General features: G+C 42.7%; 1 protein-coding gene across 2 annotated transcripts in view; it reads left to right on the forward strand.

Moving 5' to 3' along the window:
• Window positions 1–27,404, forward strand: part of ATP8B4 (ATPase phospholipid transporting 8B4 (putative)) — a 576,024-nt gene that overhangs the window by 334,820 nt on the left and 213,800 nt on the right. For both annotated transcript variants that reach the window (XM_073618636.1, XM_073618637.1), the window contains exon 10: window positions 2,269–2,351. In XM_073618636.1, coding sequence (XP_073474737.1) covers window positions 2,269–2,351 — 83 coding nt within the window. The remainder of the gene's footprint in view (window positions 1–2,268; window positions 2,352–27,404) is intronic.

The raw sequence follows: 27,404 nt of genomic DNA on the forward strand, positions 1-27,404 counted from the left end.
GCCACAGTATAGCTTTTTACAAAAATTTTAAGAAACAAAAGAAACTTTTCACCAAAAAGTGTCATATTGAACACAGTATTTCAGTTTTTTATGGTAGCCCACAAAGTTTGCATGTCAGCACAGCTTGGAAATGTAGACATTGGGTTAATTTACTAAAGGAGTAGAGGCCGTTTACTTGGGAAAGTAAAGGATAGTAGATAATGTGAACCTTAAATACCAAATCATGTGTGACCTGTAGAAATTGCTTCTCTAGATGAGTTAATCTCACACATGTTTACAATAAAAGAACATCAGATTTCTTTGAATTTAATGGTATGAGTATAGTAATTTCCTGGAAATAGTCTTAGTTTTTGTTATGTAATTAAGGGATTTGTACAATATTCTACATTAGAAAAAGTCTGTTAAAGTCAAAAGTGCTCACATTTTACCCACAGACAGTTAACAGACTTCTCATTAAGTGTTCATGCACATGGACGCAAATCCACAGCTATTCACTTGCATGGCATGCTGTACTTGGTACGTGCGACACCTCAGAAAATAGAAAATGCCTATTTTTAATATGTGTGCATGAATCGTAACAATTGTGTATTGAATGGAGGGGTTAGTAAAGAAAGTATTTTCAGGAATTTAAGGACAAATATGAAAATAAAACATTTGCTCCCTTTGACTACATATAGATGTCAAGGACAAATAGGGTCTTTTCACACTGCTGCGCATGCGATAATGCTTGTTAACTAAACACACTGCATTTGTGTGTTGCCATTTATTCCTGATGGTAATTCAACACACATATAGTCTTGTGAAAAGGTAAGGACATCCCATTAAAATGATTGAATATTTTAACATATTTGAATAAGTAAAAATTAGGTTTTAATTAATACAGTGACTACAGAAAAAGGTTATATACTTGAGCACAAACACCAAATGCCTTTCCAATTATGTATTCAACAAAAATATTAATAGATGCAATGGTATACTGTGAAAAAGTAAGTACACCCATGACCCCTTGTAGCAGAAATTACTTTTTGTATGCATTTTGTATCACTGCCCACCAGTCTTTGACATTGACTTATTGAGTGACTTACTGCAATTTTTGACCAACTCTCAATGCAACATTCCTTTAGTTTCAAGAACTATGTGGGTTTCCTTGCATGAAGTGCCTATTTCAAAATCCCCCTGCAACATTTCAATGGGATTCAAATCAGGGTTTTGACTGGGACAATCCATAACTCTGTATTTCTTTTTGAGTCATTCCTTGGTAGATTTGATAATGTGCCTCCATTCATTGTGATTTTGACAGGCTGGCTCATTTCAGTTAAACTTTTGGATAGATGGTCACATTCTCATATATTTTATATGATGCAAAATGTATAATTGACTCCACAACTAAAACCTGTCTAGGCCCTGAAGCAACCAAACAACCAAAAACTATGTTTCCACCATCTTGCTTCACAACAGACCTATCTACTATTACTGTGACCAAACAACTCTTTTTTTTTTTTTTTTTAATTGATCAGTCCATAGCACATTCTTCCAGAAGGCCTGGTCTTTGCCTATATGTTTAGTCGCAAATTATAATCTTGCTTTAACATTCTTTTTGGACAGCAAAGGCTTTTTCCTAACACGCTTGTAATATTGGTTTAAATGGTGCAATCTCTTTCTGATAGCACTTTGACTGAAGCTGTTACAAGAGTTACCAGAGCAACCCACAGGGAAATTGTTGGGTTCATGGAGACCATTTTTTAGCATCAGTTAGTCATCTTTTAGGTTGAATTTGCTGGCAGTTTTTGAAATCTTTGCCACTCATGGATTATTTTGCTTACAATGGAATGATTTATTTCAAATCATTTGGTGATCCTTTTAAATACCTTGCAAGGCCCATAGGGATCCACTACTTTCTTTGATGGCCTAAGAGAGCTCCATTGTTCTTGTAATGACATCATACATGTCAATAGCAAGAGAACATCCAACTTTAGATATTTTAAGATTAAATAGGACAATTTTCACCTGCATGCTCCCTAAGAAGGTTCTACTAACTGACATCTAATCTAGAACGCTGGATTTCAATTTCATGTATTTGAAGTAGTGGTAAATGTATGGGGTCTACTTACTTTTTCCATATAACAAATCTGCAATTTTGGTAATTTAGATCATGAAAATGAATGCATGTCATTTTTATGTGTCATTTGTTGTCCAGAACTGTGTTAGTATTGAAATATTATATTATACAAGTTTATAACTCTATATGTCTGTCATTGCTGTTTGTAGGGAAACAAATTTAAAGGTTCGGCAAGCTCTTCCAGTGACAGCAGACCTTGGAGAAGATATTTCCAGGCTTGCAGAGTTTGATGGTAATTGCTTTACTTACTACTTTGAAAAAGAGATGTTCTGTGCTGGGTTGGTAACACAGAAGTGATTATTTTATGTGTAAAGCTTGCACAAAGGTAATCATATTTTTCATCAAGAAATGCCCATTGTTGTTTTTTTTTCCAGCTCTAGGGACATTGAAGTCACTAGATTACATTTAGGATCATTTTCTTTTTTTACAAAATTAAGCAAAAGATCCTGAATTGACCACACTTGGGTGGTGTGCATGTTGTAATTTTCAAGGGATTAGGTTACCCATTATCTCAAGTAATGCTTGAGTCATTTATTTTTTGTGCGGTAAGTGGAATGGTGTTCCTGCAGAATTTGATGTTGCTCATTTCATTTTAGGAGAGCCCAAACAATACTAAACAGAAAAACTGAATTTATTCTACAAAATTAAAAATGTTTGATTATCATTTGATATACTTTATGTGGTTGTTAAAATACTCATATCTTTTTATTTTTCTTTACTCGCTTTATCATAGCCGATGTTTCTTTATTTGCTATTACACTGCAGATTTTATGCTTGTTAGAATGTTGGTTATGATGCTTGTTCTATTTCTTACGGTTTGGTTAGCCTGTAACTACTGTGAAAAATGTAATAATACAAAAAAAATATATAATTGAAAAAAAAAAATGGTTAAATATATCTGTCTAAATCAATGGTTAGTGTTACCTTAGTTTTCTTTCTCCATTTCTCAATACTAGGAACTTTTTTCCACATTGTGCCCTTCTCATCCAAAATGTAAACATCTTGGAATCAAATAGTTCTCTCTATATGACATATAAAATATGACATTATTTAATGTGCATCACCCTTATTCTAATAATATACAATTCCAAATATACAAGTGCAAGGTATTTTGCGGTTTATCAGTTATACTTTCTTCACGTGTCTGGATGTCTCTTTTTCTCCTTTGACAGTTAACTTAAAGCTATAGCATTAACTCCCACCTCATGACCTTTATTCTTCCTTACTGAAACTTATCTCTGCTGCCTACTGAAAGGATGCCTTCATTTGTCTTCAAAATTAATGTTGCATGTGCAACATTATGACCTGGGGAATGGTAGGTGGTACAATTCGAGAAAAGGAAACAATAATGGATGTTCTTAGACAAGTGGGTCATTCACACCAAAATCCTTCATCCTCCTCCAGGGTTCCTTAGCCCTGCTCACTATCAATGTGCCATGTGCTTTCCAGATGGAGTTTAAAGAAGAAAAGGCTTTTTATCTATGCAGATAATTCCCCCGATCCTATACATTATCAGAATGCTCTGATGTCCTGCAAATCTGGGCCACCTTGTTCAAAAAAATTATTTCAGACTTGAGGTTGTATTTACACCAAATTATGTCTTAGAACTTTTGTGATCAAATTCTGGAAACCAGTGTCTCTCTCTGTGTCTTGAACACATCCTGACTCTATTATTTGTTAGGTGGCTAATCCATGTTTTGGTGTTTTAACCACTTCAATACCAGGCACTTTCGCCCCTTCCCGCCCAGGACAATTTTCAGCTTTCGCATTTTGAATAACAATGGCACGGTCATGCTACACTGTACCCAAACAACATTTTTTATCATTTTGTTCCCACAAATAGAGCTTTCTTTTGGTGGTATTTGATCACCTCTGCGGTTTTTATTTTTTTGCTAAACAAACTAAAAAAGACCAACATTTTTGAAAAAAAAAAAAGTTTTTCTTCGTTTTGGTTTTAAATTTTTGTTTTCTCCTGCACTGACGGGCACTGATCAGGTGGCACTGATAAGGTGACACTGATGAGGAGACACTGATATGTATAATTGATGGGCACTGATAGGCGGCACTGATATGCAGCACGGATGGGCACCAATAGGCAGCACTGATATGCAGCACTGATAGGCGGCTGTGATGGGCACTGACAGGCAGCTGTGATGGGCACTGATAGGCGGCACTGATTGGCACTGATAGGCGGTACTGATTGGCACTGATGGGCAGCACTGATGAGGTACTAACCGGTTTTACTGCTGGGCACTGATTGGCACTGTGATGGGCACTGACTGACACTGTGGTGGGCACTAATTGGCACTTATATGGGCACTGATTGTGTTTTTTTTGGGGCACTGACTGGCAGCTTATGGGCACTTTTTAGCAGCTGTGGTGGCACATCTGATGGGGCTGTGCTGATAATCAGCACAGACCCTCCCCCCTGACAGGTTGAGCTGCCGATCAGCTCTCCCTGTCAGCACAAACCGAGGAATGCTATTTAGCACTTCCTGGTTCACGCGATGATCAGCTGTGATTGGTCACAGCTGATCACGTGGTAAGAAGCCTCTGTCAGAGGCTTCTTACCACGATCGGAGATGCGGCGTGTCAGACTGACATGCCGCACTAGTGATCGCCGCTCTGCGTGCTGGAATGTTATCCTGCTGGACATCATATGACGCGCAGTCAGTATAACTGAACCACTTCCTGGCCGTCAATCTGCTATATGAACCATAGAAAAAGAAATCCCCCTTAATTTGGGACTTTAACAGACCACCAACTCTTAGAATAAAAAATATATTTTATTGATATACTTAAAAAAGACGTGAAGGCATCTATAACATACAGGATAAAAAATCATTCCATACTAATTCAATACAGAATCAAAACAGAGAATATATACAGGGTGATAAAGGTGGATGTACTCTCATAGGGGTAATGTACCCCGATACCCCGACGCGTTTCCGGTATTCTGGTACCTTCATCGGGGTTTGAGAGTTGTGAGTATTTTGTACATATATGGATTCCTAAAGAATGACCTTGTGTTCAGATAGCACCCATGGCCCCTAGGATCAAATAGCGTATTTTTGTATGTGCCAGACCAAGGCTATATAAAAATAGTATGTGTATTGAGTTACCGATATCAAAAAGTGTAATGGGTGAGCCAACTAGGGAAAAATGTTCAATCGAACCAGTAGCAAAAACCGGTTAGCACTGACAGGGGAAGGTACCCCTCACTGGACACGCATACTTGAAGGGTTACACATAGAAGCCTACTACTATGGGACCGTCCTTGGATATTTATCCCTCCGGCATATAGCCGGCTTGCTACCAGTTCCATTGAACGTTTTTCCCTAGTTGGCTCACCCATTACACATTTTGATATCGGTAACTCAATACACGTACTATTCTTGTAGAGCCTTGGTCTGGCACATACGAAAATACGCTATTTCATCCTAGGGGCCATGGATGCTATCTGAACACAAGGTCATTCTTTAGGAATCCATATATGTACAAAATACGCACAACTCTCAAACCTCTGAAGGTACCAGAATACCGGAAACGCGTCGGGTATCGGGGTACATTACCCCTATGAGAGTACATCCACCTTTATCACCCTGTATATATTCTCTGTTTTGATTCTGTATTAAATAAGTATGGAATTATTTTTTATCCTGTATGTTATAGATGCCTTCACGTCTTTTTTTAAGTATATCAATAAAATATAATTTTTATTCCAAATGTTGGTGGTCTGTTAAAATCCCAAATTAAGGGGGATTTCTTTTTATGTGTTTCATTATGTAAGGGATGAGACCACCACACTCTACATTTGTTATGATAGAAGCCCCGTCTTGTCAATCTGCTATAGGACGGGCAGGAAGTGGTTAACCTGCATTCAGAGCAACAGCTTTATGGGGTGACATCAGAATGATTATGATTCATTCAAGGACAGGGTCCACCTGAGTTTGACCTTTCAGTATTACATGGATGCTGGAATGTTGAAGCACACAACAGCTGCTTACATGTTTGTGGGTCACCAGCAATCTGGAGCTGTCCCATGTGTAGATCCTGGCCTGACCCCGATTGACTTATAACAAAACTAAACAAGACTTTAAGGGCCATGACAAAATGATATGACAAGCCTCAAGCCCTGTAATGATACAAACTGTCATTCACATGACAAACTGATGTAATTTGTTATACATTTTTTCAGATGTTGGCTTTTTATAGGGTTCATGCAACACTACAGGTCTAACGTGTTCAGAAGCATATCCTTATGATCTGTGTTCAGATGCCATTGTACATAGACATGCTGAATGTGCCAGTGCACCCAAAAAAGCATCAAATCAACACATAAGACAGCATAGTACATACATGAATGGATACCCTTATTGTGGCCTGGTGATTTGATAGGTTATTATTGTATTTACAAACAAAAGGAGAGAGGAAAAAACCAGGTCCTACTGTATACATAACCAGGTGATAGGGAAAAAAATATAATAATATACCCTTAGAGTATTTACCAAAATCTGGTAATGTTGCTATAGCCAAAAAAAGATCAAGGCATACAATAGAAAAAAGTCGACCTCTGTATTGCTACAGGGATCAAAAAAAGTGGCTACTTTAGGCAACAATGAGTCAACACCAGAGTATGTATATAAAATTATGAATGTATTTATTGATTAAAACGCTGCTTCAACACATATTAAATGCATCCACATGCAAGGCGTAAGCTCATGCACGTAATGTGCGCCACCAGGTGCTACAATAGAGCACTACCTTGGTGGGCACTGTGGTTAGTGAATACTTATCAAACAGAAAGGCAAGGTCACATGAATCTAAACAAACAAAAAGATAAGGGACACACACATAACACAACCACAGATACAGACAGTCCGGACACCGGCTATCCACTCCAGTGAAACTGAATACACTTACCACGAGGTGGACTCCATTACCATCCAAAGGATAGGCAATAGGTATGGGGGTCAATCCCCATAAGTGTACCCAAGCAGGGGTGTACTCAGAGTCACTGTGAGTGCTCCCTCTTGGATGGCATATAACCCTGGATGGCATTGATTAATTGGGGCCAAGTGAACATGTATAGCAAAATAGTTGATGCTGTCGCCTGTGTGTGGCTGGGTTTAAAGCATTATCCCCGGCCTGGAAGTTCAAAAGGCTGTCATCAGAATCCCACTAAACGTACAGCACATAGCAACTAATAAATGCAGTGGCCTCTTGATCCGCCAAACCATTTGTACAGTCATATAGGGCAGTCCAATCCCACAACAAGGGTGTCTGTTAAAACATCAATTGCTTTATAGCCATATGATACACGTGTTTCAGGGGCATGAGAAGCCCTTAATGCTGGCCTGAGTAGTAACAGCAGGTGTTAGTGGGTAGGTATCTGCAGGTAGAAGTAACAGGTGAAGGATGAAGAGGGTATAGAAGCAAATTTAACGTTACCACCTAGCCAGTCAGCGTGGATGGATCTCCATATTCAAGCCTTGTTGCACACCACCGCACATTTAGTGTTGTCCTATGCACTTGCGTGTGCTGGTGCTCTCTCCGCTCGTCACCGTATGGTCCTTGGGGGCACGCGGAACTTGTTAGGTTATTGTTCGCCGTGGCCTTTGTGGAACAGTAGGGCTATAGGACCGGTAGGGGTGCTTGTCTTTCTCCGCTTTTCCCTGGCTTCCGTCTCCTTCACCGTGACGGTAAACGATGGGGGAGTGGGCGTGTCGTCCGGCCGGCGTCACATGACCGCTGTGACGTCAACACGTTTCGCTTAACCAATCAGCGTAGCTTCAACTGGACTCTCGACTGTAGTCCAGATGAAGCTACGCTGATTGGTTAAGCGAAACGCGTTGACGTCACAGCGGTCATGTGACGCCGGCCGGACGACACGCCCACTCCCCCATCGTTTACCGTCACGGTGAAGGAGACGGAAGCCAGGGAAAAGCGGAAAAAGACAAGCACCCCTACCGGTCCTATAGCCCTACTGCTTCACAAAGGCCACGGCGAACAATAACCTAACAAGTTCCGCGTGCCCCCAAGGACCATACGGTGACGAGCGGAGAGAGCACCAGCACACGCAAGTGCATAGGACAACACTAAATGTGCGGTGGTGTGCAACAAGGCTTGAATATGGAGATCCATCCACGCTGACCGGCTAGGTGGTAACGTTAAATTTGCTTCTATACCCTCTTCATCCTTCACCTGTTACTTCTACCTGCAGATACCTACCCACTAACACCTGCTGTTACTACTCAGGCCAGCATTAAGGGCTTCTCATGCCCCTGAAACATGTGTATCATATGGCTATAAAGCAATTGATGTTTTAACAGACACCCTTGTTGTGGGATTGGACTGCCCTATATGACTGTACAAATGGTTTGGCGGATCAAGAGGCCACTGCATTTATTAGTTGCTATGTGCTGTACGTTTAGTGGGATTCTGATGACAGCCTTTTGAACTTCCAGGCCGGGGATAATGCTTTAAACCCAGCCACACACAGGCGACAGCATCAACTATTTTGCTATACATGTTCACTTGGCCCCAATTAATCATTGCCATCCAGGGTTATATGCCATCCAAGAGGGAGCACTCACAGTGACTCTGAGTACACCCCTGCTTGGGTACACTTATGGGGATTGACCCCCATACCTATTGCCTATCCTTTGGATGGTAATGGAGTCCACCTCGTGGTAAGTGTATTCAGTTTCACTGGAGTGGATAGCCGGCGTCTGGACTGTCTGTATCTGTGGTTGTGTTATGTGTGTGTCCCTTGTCTTTTTGTTTGTTTAGATTCATGTGACCTTGCCTTTCTGTTTGATAAGTATTCACTAACCACAGTGCCCACCAAGGTAGTGCTCTATTGTAGCACCTGGTGGTGCACATTACGTGCATGAGCTTACGCCTTGCATGTGGATGCATTCAATATGTGTTGAAGCAGCGTTTTAATCAATAAATACATTCATATTTTTATATACATACTCTGGTGTTGACTCATTGTTGCCTAAAGTAGCCACTTTTTTTGATCCCTGTAGCAATACAGAGGTCGACTTTTTTCTATTGTATTATTGTATTTATTTAACTCTCAAAGTAGCTGCTTCTACTGTACTCAAAGGATGGGAACAATACAGTTGCACAGATCATTTTAGCAATAGCTGAGAATAAAATGTCCTTGAGTTTGAATGCTATTGTGGATAGTTCTGTTGCCTGTTTAGATAACATGAAAAGCAAAACACCATCATAATTACCCATCCGTGCCACAAGAATGATCTTGGTTTATCCTTATTTATTTTGAAATACACATTCTCTGAAATAGCCTGGATGGTTCTTGGGAAAATGTGATGTCTTTTCTGCAGTGCAGCTTGTGGAGAGATTTCTTGAGATATTGTTTAGACATGAGTTGGAATCCATTGCAATCTGGTGCCTTTTCCAAGTTAAAAAAAAGTCCCAGGGAAAAAATACTTTAAGACAGCCATCATGTTGATATAATGCTTTCCAAAATCAACTCGTCAATAAATAATGCCATATATTAGTAATGGAACCCAGCCTTTTTCTAAATGTCATTGGGCTAATAAAAGAAAAAAGGATGATATTAAGTAAATAATTTGGACACTAAATAAATTTTGTTAATTCTTTGCATAGTGTTTATGCCAAACTGTTTGTTAATTTTTGTTTATAATCCATGTTTAATAAATCCAAATATGGTTGTTTTTTTACATAGTTTTCAGTGGTAATAAAATAGCTTTTTATGGTGTATCTTAGTATTCCCAAATGCTAAGAATTTGCTGTAATAATGAGCACTTGGAATTGGGAAAAGGGGGGTTATATATGACATACTGAAATCTTGCTGCTAACAAGTGATCACAATCACAGAGAGACAAAGCTGAGATTTGCGCGATGAAGTCATATTTTGTCATTATTTTAGTTAAAAACTGGCCCCACTTACAGTGGGCATAGAAAAGAATCACCCTCTTTAAAATAATCAAATTTTGTTGCTTTGCAGCCTGAACTGAAGACAGACACCATTTTTTGTTTTATCCAGCTGTATTTACTAGTGCAACTTATAACATCCAAGTGAAAGATATAACACCAACATGTCAGAAAAAATGAAAAAACCACCTCCATGCTTTACTGTAGGAATGGTGATATTTGGATTGTGAGCTGTATTGGATTTCCGCCAGACATATTGTTTGGAGTTGTGGCTAAATAATCCAATTTTAGTCTCATCTAACCACCTTTAATGCTCCTTAAAACTCTGAGGCCACGTGGAAAAATGTGTTATGATCAGGTGAAAGGGGTCAATTATGTCATGAGGGAGCATGGCAACTCGGTGACTTAACTGACCATACATGGCCAAATCCATGTTCGGTCAATTATGTCATTGGGTGGTCCCGCCTCTTTTGACACCATTGACCCCACATCCTTGTTTACTTAAGTGTCAAGGGGGAAGTGGCATGTCAGTCGTCAGGAGTGGTTGTCAGCGGGTGTCGGGGGTGACAATGGATAAACTTCAGAGGACTTAAAAAAAAAAAAAATTAATAAAAGACTTGCCAGAAATGTTCTTTTTATTTTTTTTTTTACACTTCTCATTTTTTGGTGAATGAGTAGGGGTACTATGTACCCCTCAACATTCACATAGGAGGGGGGGTGGGATCTTGGGGTACGTCCAGATTCCGATAAGTAACTCCCTGCACCCCAACAACCACCAGGCCAGGATTGTGGAGAAGAGGCCCTTGTCTTCATCAATATGAGAAAAAGGTGCTTTGCTAGGGATGACCCTGGCAGGTTTTTATTGCTGTCTGTGCTCCCATTAGGAAAGTTCACCCTCTACATTTGTCCTGTGTACCATTATCATTGAAAGTGAAAGCAATAGAAATTTCCAAATTTTGACACCAGAACAGTAATAGAGGGGAAATGGCAACATCTAGTTCTGGTGACACAGCAGGATTTTATTACTTTGTAGGAATTTCCTCTCTTCCTGTTTTGGCTATGGGACAGAAAGTGAAGGGAAATCTTCCCTATGGGACACAGATGGCAAATAAAACAAAACTAAAAGGAGTTGGAACCCTCCCCTACGCTATCCAAAATGTAAAAAAAAAAAAAAGTTTTGCCTTTAGTTACACTTTAAATCATTTTAACTGCTTACTGTCCGGCCACCGTCAAATGACGGTGGGGCGCTGTGGCTCTCGTTCTGGGACGCCGTCATATGACGGCGTCCCAGAACAGCCGCTCTTGCGCGCGCGCGGCGATTGTGGCCACGCTGTGTTGCTTTTTAACCATGTGATCGGCTGTGTTCAATCACAGGCGGTCACATGTAAACACGGAGATGCCGGCAATCGGCTCTCCTTGCCTCACATTGACAGAGTGTGTGGCGAGGAAAGCTGATCAGTGGCATTTCCACGTAGGGGGACATCTAGGAATGTAATCGGGGCACTGATCATCAGTGCCCTGATTGCAATATAGCTATAGAGTGTCACCAATCACTGCCCACCAATGCCAGCAATCAGTGCCCACAATTGCCACCAATCATGCCCATTAGCGATGCCAGTCAGTGCTGGCATTCCGTGCCACCTATCAGTGCTGCCCATCAATACTCATCACTGCGATCAATGCCCATCAGTGCCACCCATCAATGCCCATCAGTGTCCATCAGTACCGCCTATCCGTGCTTCCTATCAGTGCCCACCAGTGCCGCCTATCAGTGCCAACCAGTGCTGCCTATTAGTGCCCATCAGTGCCACCTAACAGTGCCCATCGGTGCCACATATCGTGCCACCTATCAGTGCCCAGAAGTGCGGCATATTAGTGCCTCCTCATCAGTGCCACCTCATCAGTGGCCATAAGTGCCACCTCATCACTTCCCACCAGTTCAGCCTATCAGTGCCGCCTCATCAGCGCACATCAGTGAAGGTGATAAATTACTTAGTTACAAAATTTACTGACAGAAAAAAAGTAAAAAACACATTTTTTTCAACATTTTTGGTCTTTTTTTTTTTCAAAATTTTTGATCTTTTTTTTTTTTTTGTAAAAAAAATAAAAAAGAACTAGTGATTTAATACCACTAAAAGAAAGCTCTATTTGTGTGAGGAAAATGATAAAAAGTTAGTTTGGGTACAGCGTTGCACGACCGCGCAATTGTCATTCGAAGTGCGACAGCGCTGAAAGCTGAAAAGTGGCTTGGGCAGGAAGGGGGTGTAAGTGCCTGGTAGGCAAGTGGTAAAATAACTTTTTTATTAGGAGTTGAAAGAAAAGCAGACAGTTATTTCACAGATTTTTTTTTTTTGCCATTACTACCTTAAACCATAAAACTTTATCAGTTTCATCAATAAGGTCCTCAAGCGCTACATGATCAACTTTAGAACAACTGTAACTTTCTAGCCAATTTAATCTCTTTCACTTACAATGATTGTAAAAGACATATCAGTATATTCACTGTTAACACATTAATCAAATTCAGGCATTTGTACAGTCAGTGTTAAAAAATTATACATTTAATAATGTATCAATAAATACATAGCTACATTCATTTTTGCATTTTATATTTGCCTAGAGTTTAGCTTTAAGGAGACAATGAATATTCTCTGCTGAAAAGTTAAATTAGGAAAATGTGTTTTTAGTTAGAGGCATGAATGAAACTACTGTCCTCTATTTAATTTATGAAGCAATATTAATTAATCTTGTAACCGCAGAAATAGCCTTCAAAGTTTTTTAACCTCCTACCTGATCTAAATATTCAGCTAGTTTTTTGGATCAGTTCAAACGATAATCATAGTTTTGTATTCTGCACTATTGAGAAACACATGCTAAAAAACCTTTTATATACAGAGCTGTTAGGTCTCTGTGGTATGTGGATGATCATAGTAAATGGTAATTATTGAGACAGCATATAAATGCATCCAAGCCCTCCTTTTCATGCAGAAGAGCGGTGGATATAGGACAAAAAGAAACAGAAATCTCCTTGACAGGTCCATGTGATGCTTATATTTCATGGTGGGATTTTATAGCATTTTGCTATCAACTTGTGAGTATGAGGATTTCTAAATTATATCAGAGCAGCTGTTTTGTTATTATTGGCCATTTTGATTAGTGAAAATGAGTGAATATATCATTAGATGATCTACGAGTTGTTATGTATTAACAATGAAAACTGCTCCTACAGTGAGGAAAATAATTATTTGATTCCCTGCAGATTTGGTAAGTTTGCCCACTTACAAAGAAATGAAGGTTCTGTAATTTTTATCATAGGTGTATTTTAAATGATAGAGACAGAATATCAACCAAAAATCCAAAAAAAAATGAAATATTATAAATTGAGTTGCAGTTCAGTGAGTAAAATAAGTATTTGATCCCCAAGCAAAACATGACTTGGTAGAGAAACCCTTGATGGCAAAGTAAGAATTTCTTGTATAAGATATGTATAATTCCGCGCTTAGGTATGAATGTGGCTGCTGCCTCCCCTAGGAACTCCACTAGTGAAGTATTAATATAATATATATGTGTAAAGGGGTGAAATGGCTCTGCCAAAAGAACTCAAAGGTGTAGTGACCACTTGCAGTCAAATCAAAAACCTGATGTGTGCTGCAGTGCATAAACCTTCATATATGTGCAGATTCTTATAATAAAAAGTGCAAATGCTTATATGTACCAAACATCAGACAATCCTTGAATAAACATACATATAAAGTGCTGGCAAAATTAGATGGTGATATTTAAATGGCAGCATGAAATGCATATATATATATAATTGTGCTTTAAATTGCTTTCCAAAGTGACTAATATAAATAATGTCCTTTGCAGAATTCCAAAGTGACTTATGCAGTAAATCGATCGCAGCTCCTGTGCAGAAAAGTGAATTAGCACTCGTGCTCCTCTCTCGGTTCCACACTCACCAGATAGCTGCACCCCTGCAGGGGTAAAGCGCATGTAACAAAATCTGGCTTTGATCCTGGTGTCCAGTAGAAGAGACTCCTCCACCGCGTGTTAAATCATGGGTTATCCACTTGTGGATGGATGGAAAAAGGAACACTTATGCCCCGTACACACGATCGGACATTGATCGGACATTCCGACAACAAAATCCATGGATTTTTTCCGACGGATGTTGGCTCAAACTTGTTTTGCGTAGACACGGTCGCACAAAGTTGTCGGAATTTCCAATCGCCAAGAACGAGGTGACGTACACCACATATGACGAGACTAGAAAAGGCCAGTTCAGAACCAAGCGCGGCACCCTTTGGGCACCTTTTGCTAATCTCGTGCTAGTAAAAGTTTGGTGAGAGATGATTCGCACTTTTTCAGACTCGTGGTTTTCAGATCATTTTCTGCTATTCAGTTTGTGCTTGTGGGTTTGTATCTGCTCTTCAGTGCGTGCAGTCAGTTCGTATTGTTCTATTCAGTGCGATCTTGTCCGCTCGTTACTCTTTTTCAGGTAGCTCTTCACAGGCCTTGCTGTTCTTCAGTGCGTTCTGTTACTTCGTTCTGAGCAGCCGAACGTTTTCTAGCCATGTTGCGTATACGTACTCCTCGTAGAGTTCGTGCTGTGCGTGGGCTTGGTGTTGGGGTCCTTACCTTGACACAAGTCCAGTCCATGAACAGGGTGGGGAGGAGTTCATGGACCAAGAATTGGTTGCTTCAGCGTGACCAGTTCTGTCATATGCCTTTGCTCTGTAAGATCTGTGAGAATAATCCTGATGATTTCAGGAACTTTCTCCGGATGATGGACCCCGTATTTCACCATTTGTTGGCTTTGCTGACCCCGATATTAGCAGGCAGGATACCTGCATGAGGCAAGCCATCACTCCGGAGCAGAGGTTAGTCGCCACCCTGCGTACTTGGTGATGGGGAGAAGCCTGCAGGACTTGAAGTTCTCGACAGGCATCTCCCCCCAGGCTCTGGGGATCATTATCCCAGAGACCTGTTCTGCCATCATCCAGGTCCTGCAGAAGGAGTATATGAAGGTAAGATTTTTATCCTTTAATATCACATTTTATTGTATTTAATGTTTGCTAATATATTATATTTCTTTCTCATTCCCTATTTACCATGATTGTAATATGCTGTGAATGTCCCCTTTGTCCTCATGCATGCTGGATTTTTAGGTAATTATTTTTGTTGTCCTTCATACATATTTGCCTTCACTTACCTCCCCAGCATGGTCTCCTGGCCCTATATTCACCTCATGTAGTCACTTAACAATGTATTTTATCAGCTCCATAGTAGTGCTTTACCCCAAAACCCCCCTAAAATGTTTTTAAATGTGATTTGTGCTTTAAATTCAGGCAGAATGCCAGAGGCTTTTTTGGGGGGGGCCCCAAATCATTTTTAACCCTCCCTCCCCCCAACTGCTAAGTCAGCTGATACCAATTCTCTATCTGTCCTCAATCATCTATCTGCTGACTTTGCCAAACCCATACACACTATACTCATCTCTTTTGTGGTCAGATGGTCAGATTTATGGATGAATTCCCCAAAGCATGTAGTGCAAGGGCCTGCCTGTATACTTTCAAATGGTACTGTTTCAAGTTTCTGTATACTATTATTATCTTGATAGGTAATAGCAGAATGTCCAAATGTGCTCAAATGTGTACAATGTGTATTTATATCTTTGTATTATGACACTTCTTACCTGTCCAGTGGGCTGCCAATAGTGTAACTAAGGAGGGGCTGTTCAAAGTAATACCCATTATTTAGGCATTCATCTCTCAATGAAGTGGAGAGGGTTACCTGTCCAAGAGTTCCCCCCCTATAATGTTAGAAATGGCCCATGAGAGGGGGGGAGGGGGAATCTGATAGGTGTACCTTATACTTTGGTCTTTAAAAACTCCCTCAAATAAATGTTATCTTGATGTTGGCCAAGAATGTTTAATCTGCTTTCTCTGTTTATGTGCAAAATGACAATTTTTTTTTTTTATTTGACTCCACAGTTTCCTTCTACGCCACAGGAATGGCAGACTGTGGCCTCCCACTTTGCCCAGCGGTGGGACTTTCCTAACTGCGGAGGGGCAATTGATGGGAAACACATCCACATCGTCCCACCACCCAACTCGGGGTCGTACTATTATAATTATAAGGGGTTCAATAGTATTGTGACGTTGGCGGTGGTGTCAGCTACTTATTTTTTTTTTGTTTAATAAATTTTTATTAATGTCAGGCACGATCCAAGTACATAAAGAGAAACCCACCACGAGCTTGGGCGTAATAAACATACATAATATGGTACAAAGTCCCGATCATACTAAAGTACAATAGAGAAGTAGGTAAGCAGGCTATGGGTAACCAACACTATTATAATGTACAATATATTATTAGAAACAGGATCCAATCCCGACAGATCTTTCTCTTATACATAATATTAAAAGAAAGAAGAAAAGAAATGGAATAGAGGGAAAAGAATAAAAAGGAGAAAAAGAGACAGAGATGTGAAGCAAGATGGGAAGGGGGGGGGGGGGGAGTGGTAGGAGGTGTCCACCTCAGTCAGTGCAGTGCATTTTAGTGTACAAGTACATTATTTGGCTACAGTCATAATTTCCGCGTACGCCGCGGTGTACTTGAAGGCGAACCATTGGGACCATATTTTCCTCCCCAAATCTGATTTATTTCTGAGGGAAAAGGTTAAATCCTCCATGTAGTATGTGTGGTCAACCTCGCATAACCATTGGCGCAGAGAAGGAATTTTGGAGGTTTTCCAGCACCTAGGAATAAGAGCTTTAGCAGCGTTTAACAAATGTGGTGTGATGGATTTTTTATATGGTCCCGCTGGTTCGTCTGTACAATGTAACAATACCTGCCAGGGGTCGTTTGGAATCTCCGAACCTTGGATTTCTTTTATCCAATGGAGGATGGTGAGCCAAAAAGGCCTGATAAGAGGACAGGACCACCAAATATGAGCATGCGTCCCTCTCTCTCCACAGCCCCTCCAGCAGAGAGGTGAATCCTGGGGAAATAGCTTGTGTAGCACAGCCGGGGTGTAGTGCCACCTGGTTAAGAGTTTATAGTTAACTTCAGCTGTTTTCGAGGATATAGATGATGTGTGAGAGAGTAGTAGTATAGAGGACTTCTGCGTTTCTGTTAGGGTGTGATGAAGATCTTTCTCCCAGTTGCGAAGGAAGCTAGGGTATCCAATTGTGCCCAATGATCTAAGCGCTTTGTAGAAATAGGAAAGGGGTTTCTCCATTGGGCTGTCACCTACAAAGGCTGACTCTATCCCCGTCAGGTTAGATACATCCCGCAGTGGTTTAGGAAGGGATTTAACGAAATCAGATAATTGTAAATATCTCCAAAGATCCATAAGCGATGGGTTCGGAGCCGCTGAGAGAGCGGATAAAGGTAAGACGACAGAGTCTTTTGTGACTTGATGTAGTAAGACCGAGTTCCCCAGATTCCAGGAGTGTAATCTAGGGTCAATGTTCCCCGGGGGGAAATACATGTGACCAGTGAGTGGCATAATAATAAGTTATATTGCCAAGCGTGCTTTTTACAAAGTGAGTCCCAGGTCCTTAGGGTGTAGTTCGTGAGAGGAGAAGCATCTATTGATAAATGCCTGGTTTTCGTCGGTATCCAGATTAGAGGGTAAAGGTCAGAGCCCCCCAATGCCACCTCCAATGACACCCAGAGTTTTGAGTCCTTATGATATTTCCAATCTGAGATTCTGGATAGGATAACTGCCAAAAAGTATTGTTTAATGTCTGGAAGGGCCAGACCACCCTCCGCTTTTGATCTAGTAAGAAGAGATCTGGACAACCTAGGACTACGTCTACCCCAGACATATCTGCAAATCATAGTTGTTATACGTTTGAAGTACTCAGCTGGAATTTGAAACGGTATCATTTGAAACAGAAAGAGCAGCCTGGGCAGTATGTTCATTTTGACCACTCCAATCTTTCCCAGCCATGAATGTGCAATTTGGGACCATTTTTGGAGATCAGATTTGATCGAATTTAAAAGAGGCATAAAGTTAGCTTGGAATAAGGAGGACAATGAGGGAGTAAGGAATATACCTAAATATTTCATGGCTTTTTTTTGCCAACTAAAAGGGAAGGATTCTTGTAGGTGGGTCACAGTTTCTTTGGGGACTGAGATGTTCAGGATTTCAGATTTTGTCATGTTGATTTTAAAATTTGAAATTTGGTTAAAGGTCGAAAAGGCCTGCATTAAGTTAGGAAGGGTAATTCTGGGCTGTTGAACGTAGAACAGAATATCATCCGCATATGCGGCATACTTGTGTTCAAAGGAGCCCACAGTAATGCCGTGTATATTCGGGTTGTGTCTTACAGTGGATAAAAAGGGTTCTAACGAGAGGGCAAATAAAATCGGTGAAAGGGGGCAGCCCTGACGTGTACCGTTATGTAGTGTAAAAGGGTCACTGAGAGTGCCATTAATTCTAAGTTGGGCTGTAGGGTAGTTATATAGGGCTGCTATTTGGGTCAGAAGAGAGGCGCCGAGTCCCAGGTGAGCCAGGGTCGCCATGAGGAACTCCCAGTCCACCCGATCAAACGCCTTCTCGGCATCCGTTGACAACAGTAGGGTGGGCTGGGAGGACCTACGCACATGGGCAATCAGGGAAAGGGTACGCAGAGAGTTATCTCGTGCCTCCCGTCCGGGAATGAAGCCCGTTTGTTCATTCGACACCCATTTAGGGATTAAGGGGAGAAGCCTGTTGGCTATTAGTTTTGCATATAATTTAGCATCGATGTTTAACAGGGAGATGGGGCGATAACTACCACAGCAACTAGGGTCTTTTCCCGCTTTAGGAATAATAGTGATGTGCGCATGTAGGGTTTCTGGTCTAATGGGATCTCCGGAGGAGATTGAGTTGGCATAATTAGCTAATCTCGGTAACAAGATGTCTGCAAACGAACGATAGTATGAAACCGTAAGCCCATCCGGGCCCGGAGCCTTGCCCGATTTCATAGCTTTAAGAGCTTTGCGTAGCTCTTCCGAGGTAAATTCCCCGTCTAGAGTTGATAATAAATCGTCTGCCAATTTTGGGAGTTTAGCATTTGCGAGGTAATCATGAATAGCCTGTTTGCGAGTGGTTTGGTCTGGTATATTGTGTTGAACGTGATAAAGTTGTTGATAAAACGTTCTAAACTCCGCCGCTATTGCAGGGGTGTGGTAAACTAATTCATCCGTTTTAGATTTCACTTTAGCAATGAAAGAAGCTGCTTTTTTTTGTTGTAGAGAGCGAGCCAGCAACCTGCCAGGTTTGTTGCCCCATTCATATGCACGTTGGGCTGTAATGTGAAATTGCTGTTTCTGTTCAGTGTGGAAGAGATTCTTCAGATCTTCTCTCTTTTTAGTCAGGGCTTCAAGCACCTGTTTTGCAAGACCCGCTTTGTGTTGTCGTTCAAGCGTGCCTATATCTCTGAGCAGTTCTACTTGCTGTGTCGCTCTCTCTTTTTTTTTCCTAGATCCTAGTTCAATCAGTTTACCACGTATGAAGGCCTTATGGGCCTCCCAAAGTACTCCCGGTGAAGTCTCCGGGCAGGTATTTTCCCTGAAGTATTGTACCAGTTCCCCAGCAATAGCTGCAGTGTCTATGTCATCTGTGAGTAGGTTTTCATTCAATTTCCAGTTAGCAATCCTAATTGGTATGGATGGGATTTTTATCTGGAGGATGACTGGTGAATGATCTGAAAGCGTGGAGGTTTCTATTTTAGCGTCAGTGACCAGGGGAAGATGAAAATGATCAATAAGGAGGTAATCGATGCGCGAGTAGGAGTGGTGTAAGTGTGAGAAGTGAGTATAGTCCCGTGTCTTGGGATTGAGGATTCTCCAGACGTCCATTAGCTGGGCGTCTTGTAGGCGTTTACGGATGAGTGTTAATCGTCTGTGCGTGATACAGGATGCGCCCGTGGATGTATCGATTGGGGGCTCCAAGGGAGCATTAAAGTCCCCCGTAAGCAGGACACATCCCCGGGCGAACTCCGTCAGTTTAGTGAGGGTGGCAGCTAAGAAGCCAGTTTGGTCTCGGTTGGGAGCGTATAGTGTGGCTATGGTGCATAACATACTGCCCAGTTTGCCCCTGATAAATAGGAAACGCCCCGAGGGGTCACTCACCATAGTCTCGAACGAGAACGAGGTACCCCTGCGAAAGCCAACGGCCACACCTTTGGACTTGCGGATATCAGAGAGGCTATAGTACCACGTGGGGTAATTTGAGGAAAAAAGTTTTACATTCGTTGTGTGTGTTAGATGGGTCTCCTGTAGGCAGACAATGTCGGCCCGCAGGCGATCCAACTCTCTAAACAAATTGTGTCGTTTACCTGGAGCATACAGACCACGGACGTTGAGTGAGAGTATGTTGAGCTTAGCCATTGACTCCGTCAGGGGCACCTCGCTTCTTCAGATCTGAGGTAGACACAAATACAAGGGTTAGGGCGGGGAGAGGGTGGGACAGGGATAAACCAGTAGAGGAGGAGAGACGAAAGAAAGAAAAAGGAAAAGAATGGGAAAAAAGAGGTAGATTCAATACTACAGTCGCCACCCCTGATATGTCAGGATAGCAAACAGCATGCATAGCACTGCAGCATATAGTAGGGGTATATCGCGAGTCCCGCACACCCGTAGCCCCAGCCCCCGGAAGGACGTCCCCACGGGAGCACGGGACCCCCCGACACCCCCGAGGAGGTGGGTCCTCCGCCTGGAGCGGCAAACAGAGAGCGCTCAACGTGGCGCGTCTGTCTGCCCCAGGGCTCCGGAGCCGGCACAGTCAAGTTGTTATAACACGAAGGGCATTTATTATACAACTCGAGGTTTAAATTTAACCACGAAAACCTTTAAACCTGGTAACACCTGAAGTGTTACAGTCCCGGCAGTCTTGGGTTTGGGTCCCTAAACCAGGGAGCCAAAACAAAAGAGGAAAAGGAAAGTTATGCGCACAAGTTCAAAAAATAGAGAAAAAAGAGAAAGAAAAAAAAAAAAAAAACTGAATAGTCTACTAATGGGAGAAACATCAGAAAAAACTTTCTCTTCCTTATATATAACAGTAGAGATAACAATAATTGCAAGTGCAAAAAAGATCCTTTATGTCAGAACAAGATGCTTTATACTGTATACTTGCGGCCACCGTCGAGGACTGGTTGTTGCAGGCCCAAGTCAGGATCCAGTTGTTTCCGTATGTGATTCACCCATCTTGCGGGGGAGATGAACCGGAGGAGCCAGATTTGCGCCTGTGGTCTACTTTCTGCCACCTAGGTTCCGTAGAGGGGGTAGGGGAAGGAATGAGATCCTGCCATCCCGGGAGCTCTGGTGTGGGTATGTTAAGCTCTTCGCAGAACTTTTCCAGGTCCTCTGGGAAGCGAAGTGTCGCCGTCTTGCCCTCCTTACGTGCAATGAGGGACGCCGGGAACCCCCAGCGATAGACAATAGATGCTGCACGGAGCTGTTCAGTGAGAGGACGCAGAGCCCTGCGTCGATCCAGCGTTTCCCTAGCTAGGTCTGGGAAGAATAGGAGGGAGGCCCCGTCAAAGTCCAGAGGTGATTTTTCCCGGGCCTTCTTCATGATTAATTCCTTCTCCTCAAAATAGTGCATCCTGCATATAACGTCTCGTGGGACCTCCGTTGACAAGTTGCGGGGGCGGAGGGCCCTGTGAGCACGGTCTATTTTCAAAGGAAAGTCCGCGGCCTGGCCGAGCAGGCCATTAAATATGCCACGCAGCGAGGGGAGGAGGTCGTCCTCGCCCGTGGCCTCCGGCAACCCTCTTATCCTAATGTTGTTCCGCCTGTTGCGGTTCTCCTGGTCCTCGATTTTGTAGAGGGCCATTCTGTGTGCGATGGAGAGGGTGCGGGCGGTGTTCTGCAAGGCCCTAATGGCGGTCGCGTGACGATCCAAACGTTGTTCGGTCTCCTCCACTCGCTCCAACACGTGCGTAAGATCCGATCTCACTGCAGAGATCTCTTTCTTAATCGAGCGTTCCAGACCCGCGAACAGGGACGCCAGCTCCGACTTGGTGGGGAGATCACTTACGAGTGCCGCCACGCCAGGATACTTAGGTGCGCCTTCCTCCCCTTCTGAGCAGGCCGAAGTCGCTGGGGAGTGTCTCCCTGGTTCAGATCTGTGGCGGGAGGCAGAGCACGCGCCTCGAGGAGAGCGGCCTAGTCCGTCCAGGTCAAGGGAGTCCTCCGGATCAGTGGCTAGGAAACGTTTTATGGATCCCGAAGGGGTTCCTTTTTTGGGCAGAGACTTGCCTGATCTCTTCCGCATGGTGTGGGGGATTGTGCCGGGTAAAGGTCTTGGCTTAAGCTGATGAAAAGTAGTGCCAGCGCCAGAGCCCAAGGAAGACACGTCTTTACCGCTGCATGACGAAACCACGCCCCCGTGTCAGCTACTTATGAGTTCCTGTATGTGGACGTGGGGAAGAATGGCCGGATGTCCGATGGTGGAGTCATCGCCCAGACGGAGTTCTACAGGTGTCTCCAGAATGGCAGCTTGGACTTGCCACCTCCAGAAGACAATGTGGAAGGACTCCCATTCGTCTTCATTGCAGATGAAGCGTTTGCGCTGGGGGACCATCTTATGCGGCCATTCCCGATGAGGACCCTCACCCCGGACCAGAGGGTTTTTAATTACCGGCTGGCCAGAGCCAGAAGAGTGGTGGAGAACACGTTTGGAATCATGGCCGGCCGGTTCTGCCTATTTCTTACACCCATACATATGGAGGAGTATAAACTGAATCATATAATCCTGGCGTGTTGTGTTCTACACAACTTTTTACGGCAACATTCTGCCAACTATGCTGGCTCAGTTGGGCCTGAGGCTGAAATTCAAAATGAAACAACCCTGACGGCGCTTGAAAGTGGCCGTCCTGGCTTGCCCCCCTGAGTGCCCGTGATGTCCGGCTAAGATACCTTGAATTCTTTGCGGGTAGGGGGGCCATCAATATGCCAGACAAGGTCTGAAACCTTTTTCAAATAAAAAAAACAAATAACTACTAAAATCTTTGGTGACATTTACTGCTTGTGTTTCTTTTAGCTGACCCTGACAGAAATGTGATGAGTCCTGAAAATGGCGTGATTGTGTAACCTTACAAAGCACTGTTGGGTGTTATTTACTAAAGGCAAAGACACTTTGCACTACAAGTCCACTTGTAGTGCAAAGTGGATTTGCCCTTAGGAAATAACACCCATTGTCACAGAAAACACCAATTAGAGCACCACAAAAGTGTTGGAGCGTTGAAACAATAATCCACACATTAATTAACAATCTTTTTAATACCAGCACAATCACATGTGCATTTAGAAAAGGTTTTTAAAACAAACCAACATGTTTGTTGTATAACAATTTTTGGGGTCACATTAGAAAAAGTAGAAATGTCCATTTAAGATAAAACAGGCATGTTTAAAACCAACATGAAAGACACAAATCTTGAACTTACAAAGTTCACATTTGGTAGAACTTGAAGGCAATATCAGACATGAGTATTTACAAACTGTGTTTGATATTGCGTTCAGATGGGGTGAAGTCACCACAGGAAAAGCCAAATTTTGAAGATGCACACAAATTTACGAATGTCAACATGTGCTACCTGCCATCACGGGGGATCAAGGGACGTGTTTTGGGGGTGCAACCCCATCCTCACAGCTACTTTATTATTGAGGAAGGAGGTTGGAGGTTGCACCCCCAAAACGCCTACATTGATCTCCCGTGATGGCAGATAGCACATGTTGACACACTGTGTGCATCTTCAAAATTTGGCTTTTCTCAAATTTGTCAAAAAATGTCAAAAATTTTTAGCACACAAAAAACCAAAGGAATTTGGAGGGGTTTTAAACTCTCCCTAAAACATCAATGATGTTCTTCATTTTTTGTTGAACATCATTGATGTTTTTATGGATGTTTTCCAAGTCCCTATTACACCCCATGATCTCCCCGATCAGGATCTGTGCACTTTCCAAGGTGAAATAATCTGGATCCACAACATCACGATCACCTAAAAAGATAGAAACCAAAAAACACCATGTATTATAAATATGCCGGCATCCATCTCTTACCTGAGCCTGTGGTTGCAGACACTCACCTGATGTGGTGCCAATTTCCACCACTTCTTCCTCCTCCTGCTCTGCTTGGCTTGGGTGGATTTCCCCTTCTTCCAGAGGTGGGGGGTCTCTGGTCTCCTCGGATGAGGGGTGTCCTCCGAGTCTTTTATCCCCTATGTAAAAAAAAATAGGTATACTTAGCACACAGATATTTGATGGCAGAACTATAAATATGAAACATTGCTTGGAAGTGGGGTACAATTGTCTGTTTTGGCAGAGTTTCAAGATGTTGCATTTTTATTGTCCTTTGTCAAGCTTCAATACTTACTACTGCTTCCTGAGCTGATCTTTCGATCGTCGTAACTCGAAATTCCGGTGCAAACTCTCAACCACTTTCGCCATGATCTTGGCCTTTCTGACATTGGGGTTGGGGTAAGGTCCATACTTCCCGTCATAGTCGGCCTTCTTCAGGATGTCGACCATTTCCAATATCTCCCCAAAGGACATATTCGATGCCTTAAATCTTCTCCTTCTGGATCGTGATGTTTCAGGCTCCGGGCTTTCCTCCCCCTCCTCGTTGCTGTAATTAGCACGCACCTGTTGTGTCTCCGCCATGTGCTCTTCCCCCACTGTGCCGAACGAGAAAGGGTGGGGAATAGACTGGAAAGAACGTCAGGGGCGGGCGGAGTTACACGCATGCGCAGTGTCTATAAAGCATAACACGCGTGCGTAGTACGTACGATCTGTGAGCGGAGGAAGGAGTATCAGAGGCGCCAATCGTGATAACGAAGGTAAGAGCAAAACTTGGGCCTATACTGCTTCTAGATTGAGGCCTATATTGTAACAAGATTAGGAGAGTTTTGCCTGACATTAGGGTTTGTCTTGTGCTGTGTCTTGCAGATAAAATGGATGGCTTCAATGACCACAACTTCCTCCCCCTGTTCATAGACAAGTACAGGGAGCTGCCCTGTCTGTTTGTAGGTGAAACATCCACATTATAATCATAAACAAAAGAGGCAGACAGCGCTGGAGAAACTGCTGGAGTTGGTGAAGCCGGTGGTCCCCACAGCAACCATCCCCCTATTTAAAAGCCAAAATTGGTGGCCTGAGGGAGCACTTATCTAAGGCAGCACAAGAAGGTCACGGATTCCCAGTGATCTGGAGCTGCAGCAGATGACGTTTATGTCCCCAGGCTGTGGTACTATGAGAGACTGCGATTTCTGTCAGACCAGACTGAAGTCAGGGAATCCCTCTCAACCCTTCCTTCCACCCTATCTTCCACCCCAGCTGAGGCTTCCGATGTCCAACCTGGGACTTCCAGCCAGAAGAAGTGGAGGAGCCCAAATGGAGTCAGGTATAGCATTCTTCTACAGATTTCTGGTCAATAAATAAATGATCTTTACTAGATGTTATTATTGATCACTAATTGCTGATTTAATACGTTTTTTTACATATCAGTAGACAGTAGTGGGCAAAATAATTGAGACAAGAATGAAAAATGCTGGGCTCAGAAGGATAGTCTGTTATATTTGTTACAATTTACAAAAAAAATTATAGCAAACAGTCATGCAGACATGAAAAATTGTGTGTGATTGATGAATAAAAACTAAAACTATGTCCCTTTTTCATACACAGAAGACCTCAGCCAGGACGAGGCTCTGGAATGTGGAACATAGGAGGAAGCTGTGGAATGTGGCAGCCAGGAGGAGGCGGGGGTTAGTGGCAGCCAGGAGGAGGCGGGGCTAAGTGACAGCAGGAGAAGCCTGGGCCCAGTAGGAGCCTGACCGAATCGCAGGTTCCATCCCTCCGCCTTCCAAACAAAAGACCCAGAAAGGGGAGTCACGTGCAGGATTCAGCGCTCAGGCTCATTCAGGAGGCTTCTGCATCCCTCAGAGCCTTACCCACTCCTGAAGAGGCCTTTGCCTGCATGGCTGCCACCAAACTGAAGGGCGTGCAGGAGGGTCAACGCCAGCTGTGTGAAAACTTCTTTATAAAGTTCTAACTAAGGGGGTGAGTGGCGAAATCACACCCAATACCCTCCTGAGTGAGTTGGACCATCCTCCTCCTCCTCCTGCCACAACTACACCACTACAGCCACAGCGTGGAAGGAAGACCAGAGAGTGATGGCCCTGGGTTCAGTCTGGTCTGACAAAAGATGCAGCCTCTTGTATGACCACAGCCTGGGGGCATACATGTCATCTGCTGCTTTCATGATCTCTTGGACTTCTGGACCAGACTGCACTCCTTAGATATGGACTCCTCAGGCCACCAATTTTGCAGTAAAATAATTGATGTGTGCCCTGGGGGCCAAAGGCTTCGCCAACTTCTGCTGTTTCTCCAGCGTTGCCTCCCTCTTTGTTTGGTTCTGAGTCCTTAATAAAGGAATTTATGGTTCAATTATACTCGCCTATGTGTGTTTTCCTTCAAAAAGGACAGTTTGTTTGTGAGGATTCAGGTACATTTCAAAACTACAATGTGAAATTAACAAGGGACACCAACACCAAACAATCTCCTTGAGATTACATAATACAAGATATCAATGGTGTTGTGGTAACTTGACACATAAAACACACACAAAAATATTATGGAGTAAAACCCAAAAAAACTAAAAAAAAAAATCAGCCTTGAAAAAAATACAAAACAAAAATAAACAACAAAAAAGAAATTTGGTCAGATGTGACAAATCAAAATGATATTGAGGGAAATAATAAAGAAAGAAGTTTGTGAGAAGTCTGTGTGAATATGAGCAGCAAAACTACTTCATTCTTCTCACATTATAAAGAAGAAGAGAGTGCGCTGTATTAAACAATTTAAAACATTGCAGCGTGTGACGAAAGTGCTGTATCCATTCCGAACGCTAATTTTACCAGACTGAGCTGTTCCGTCTCGGAATTTCTTCTGAGCATGCGTGGCACTTTGTGCGTCGGAATTGGCCACACACGGTCGGAATTGACGCGATCGGATTTTTTTCGGAAAATTTTATAGCCTGCTCTCAAACACTTTGTGTGTTGGAAAATCCGATGGAAAATGTCCGATGGAGCCCCACACACCGGTCGGAATTTCCGACAACAAGCTCCGATCGCACATTTTCCGTCGGAAAATCCGACCATGTGAATGGGGCATTATAGTGTAAGTCTGAAAAAAGGGGGTTTTTTTTGGGTTAAATAGGCACTCAATCATGCTAGGAACAATTACAAAGAAAATCCGTAGGTCTGGGCAAGTGACCTGAGTGCATATTTTAACCCAATTACAATTCCCTTTTTTTTTGGACTGTATCCACAAAAGTGAGTACACCTCTCACATTTTTGTA

This window comes from Aquarana catesbeiana, linkage group LG03, assembly GCF_042186555.1.
Source record: "Aquarana catesbeiana isolate 2022-GZ linkage group LG03, ASM4218655v1, whole genome shotgun sequence".
NCBI lineage: Eukaryota > Metazoa > Chordata > Amphibia > Anura > Ranidae > Aquarana > Aquarana catesbeiana.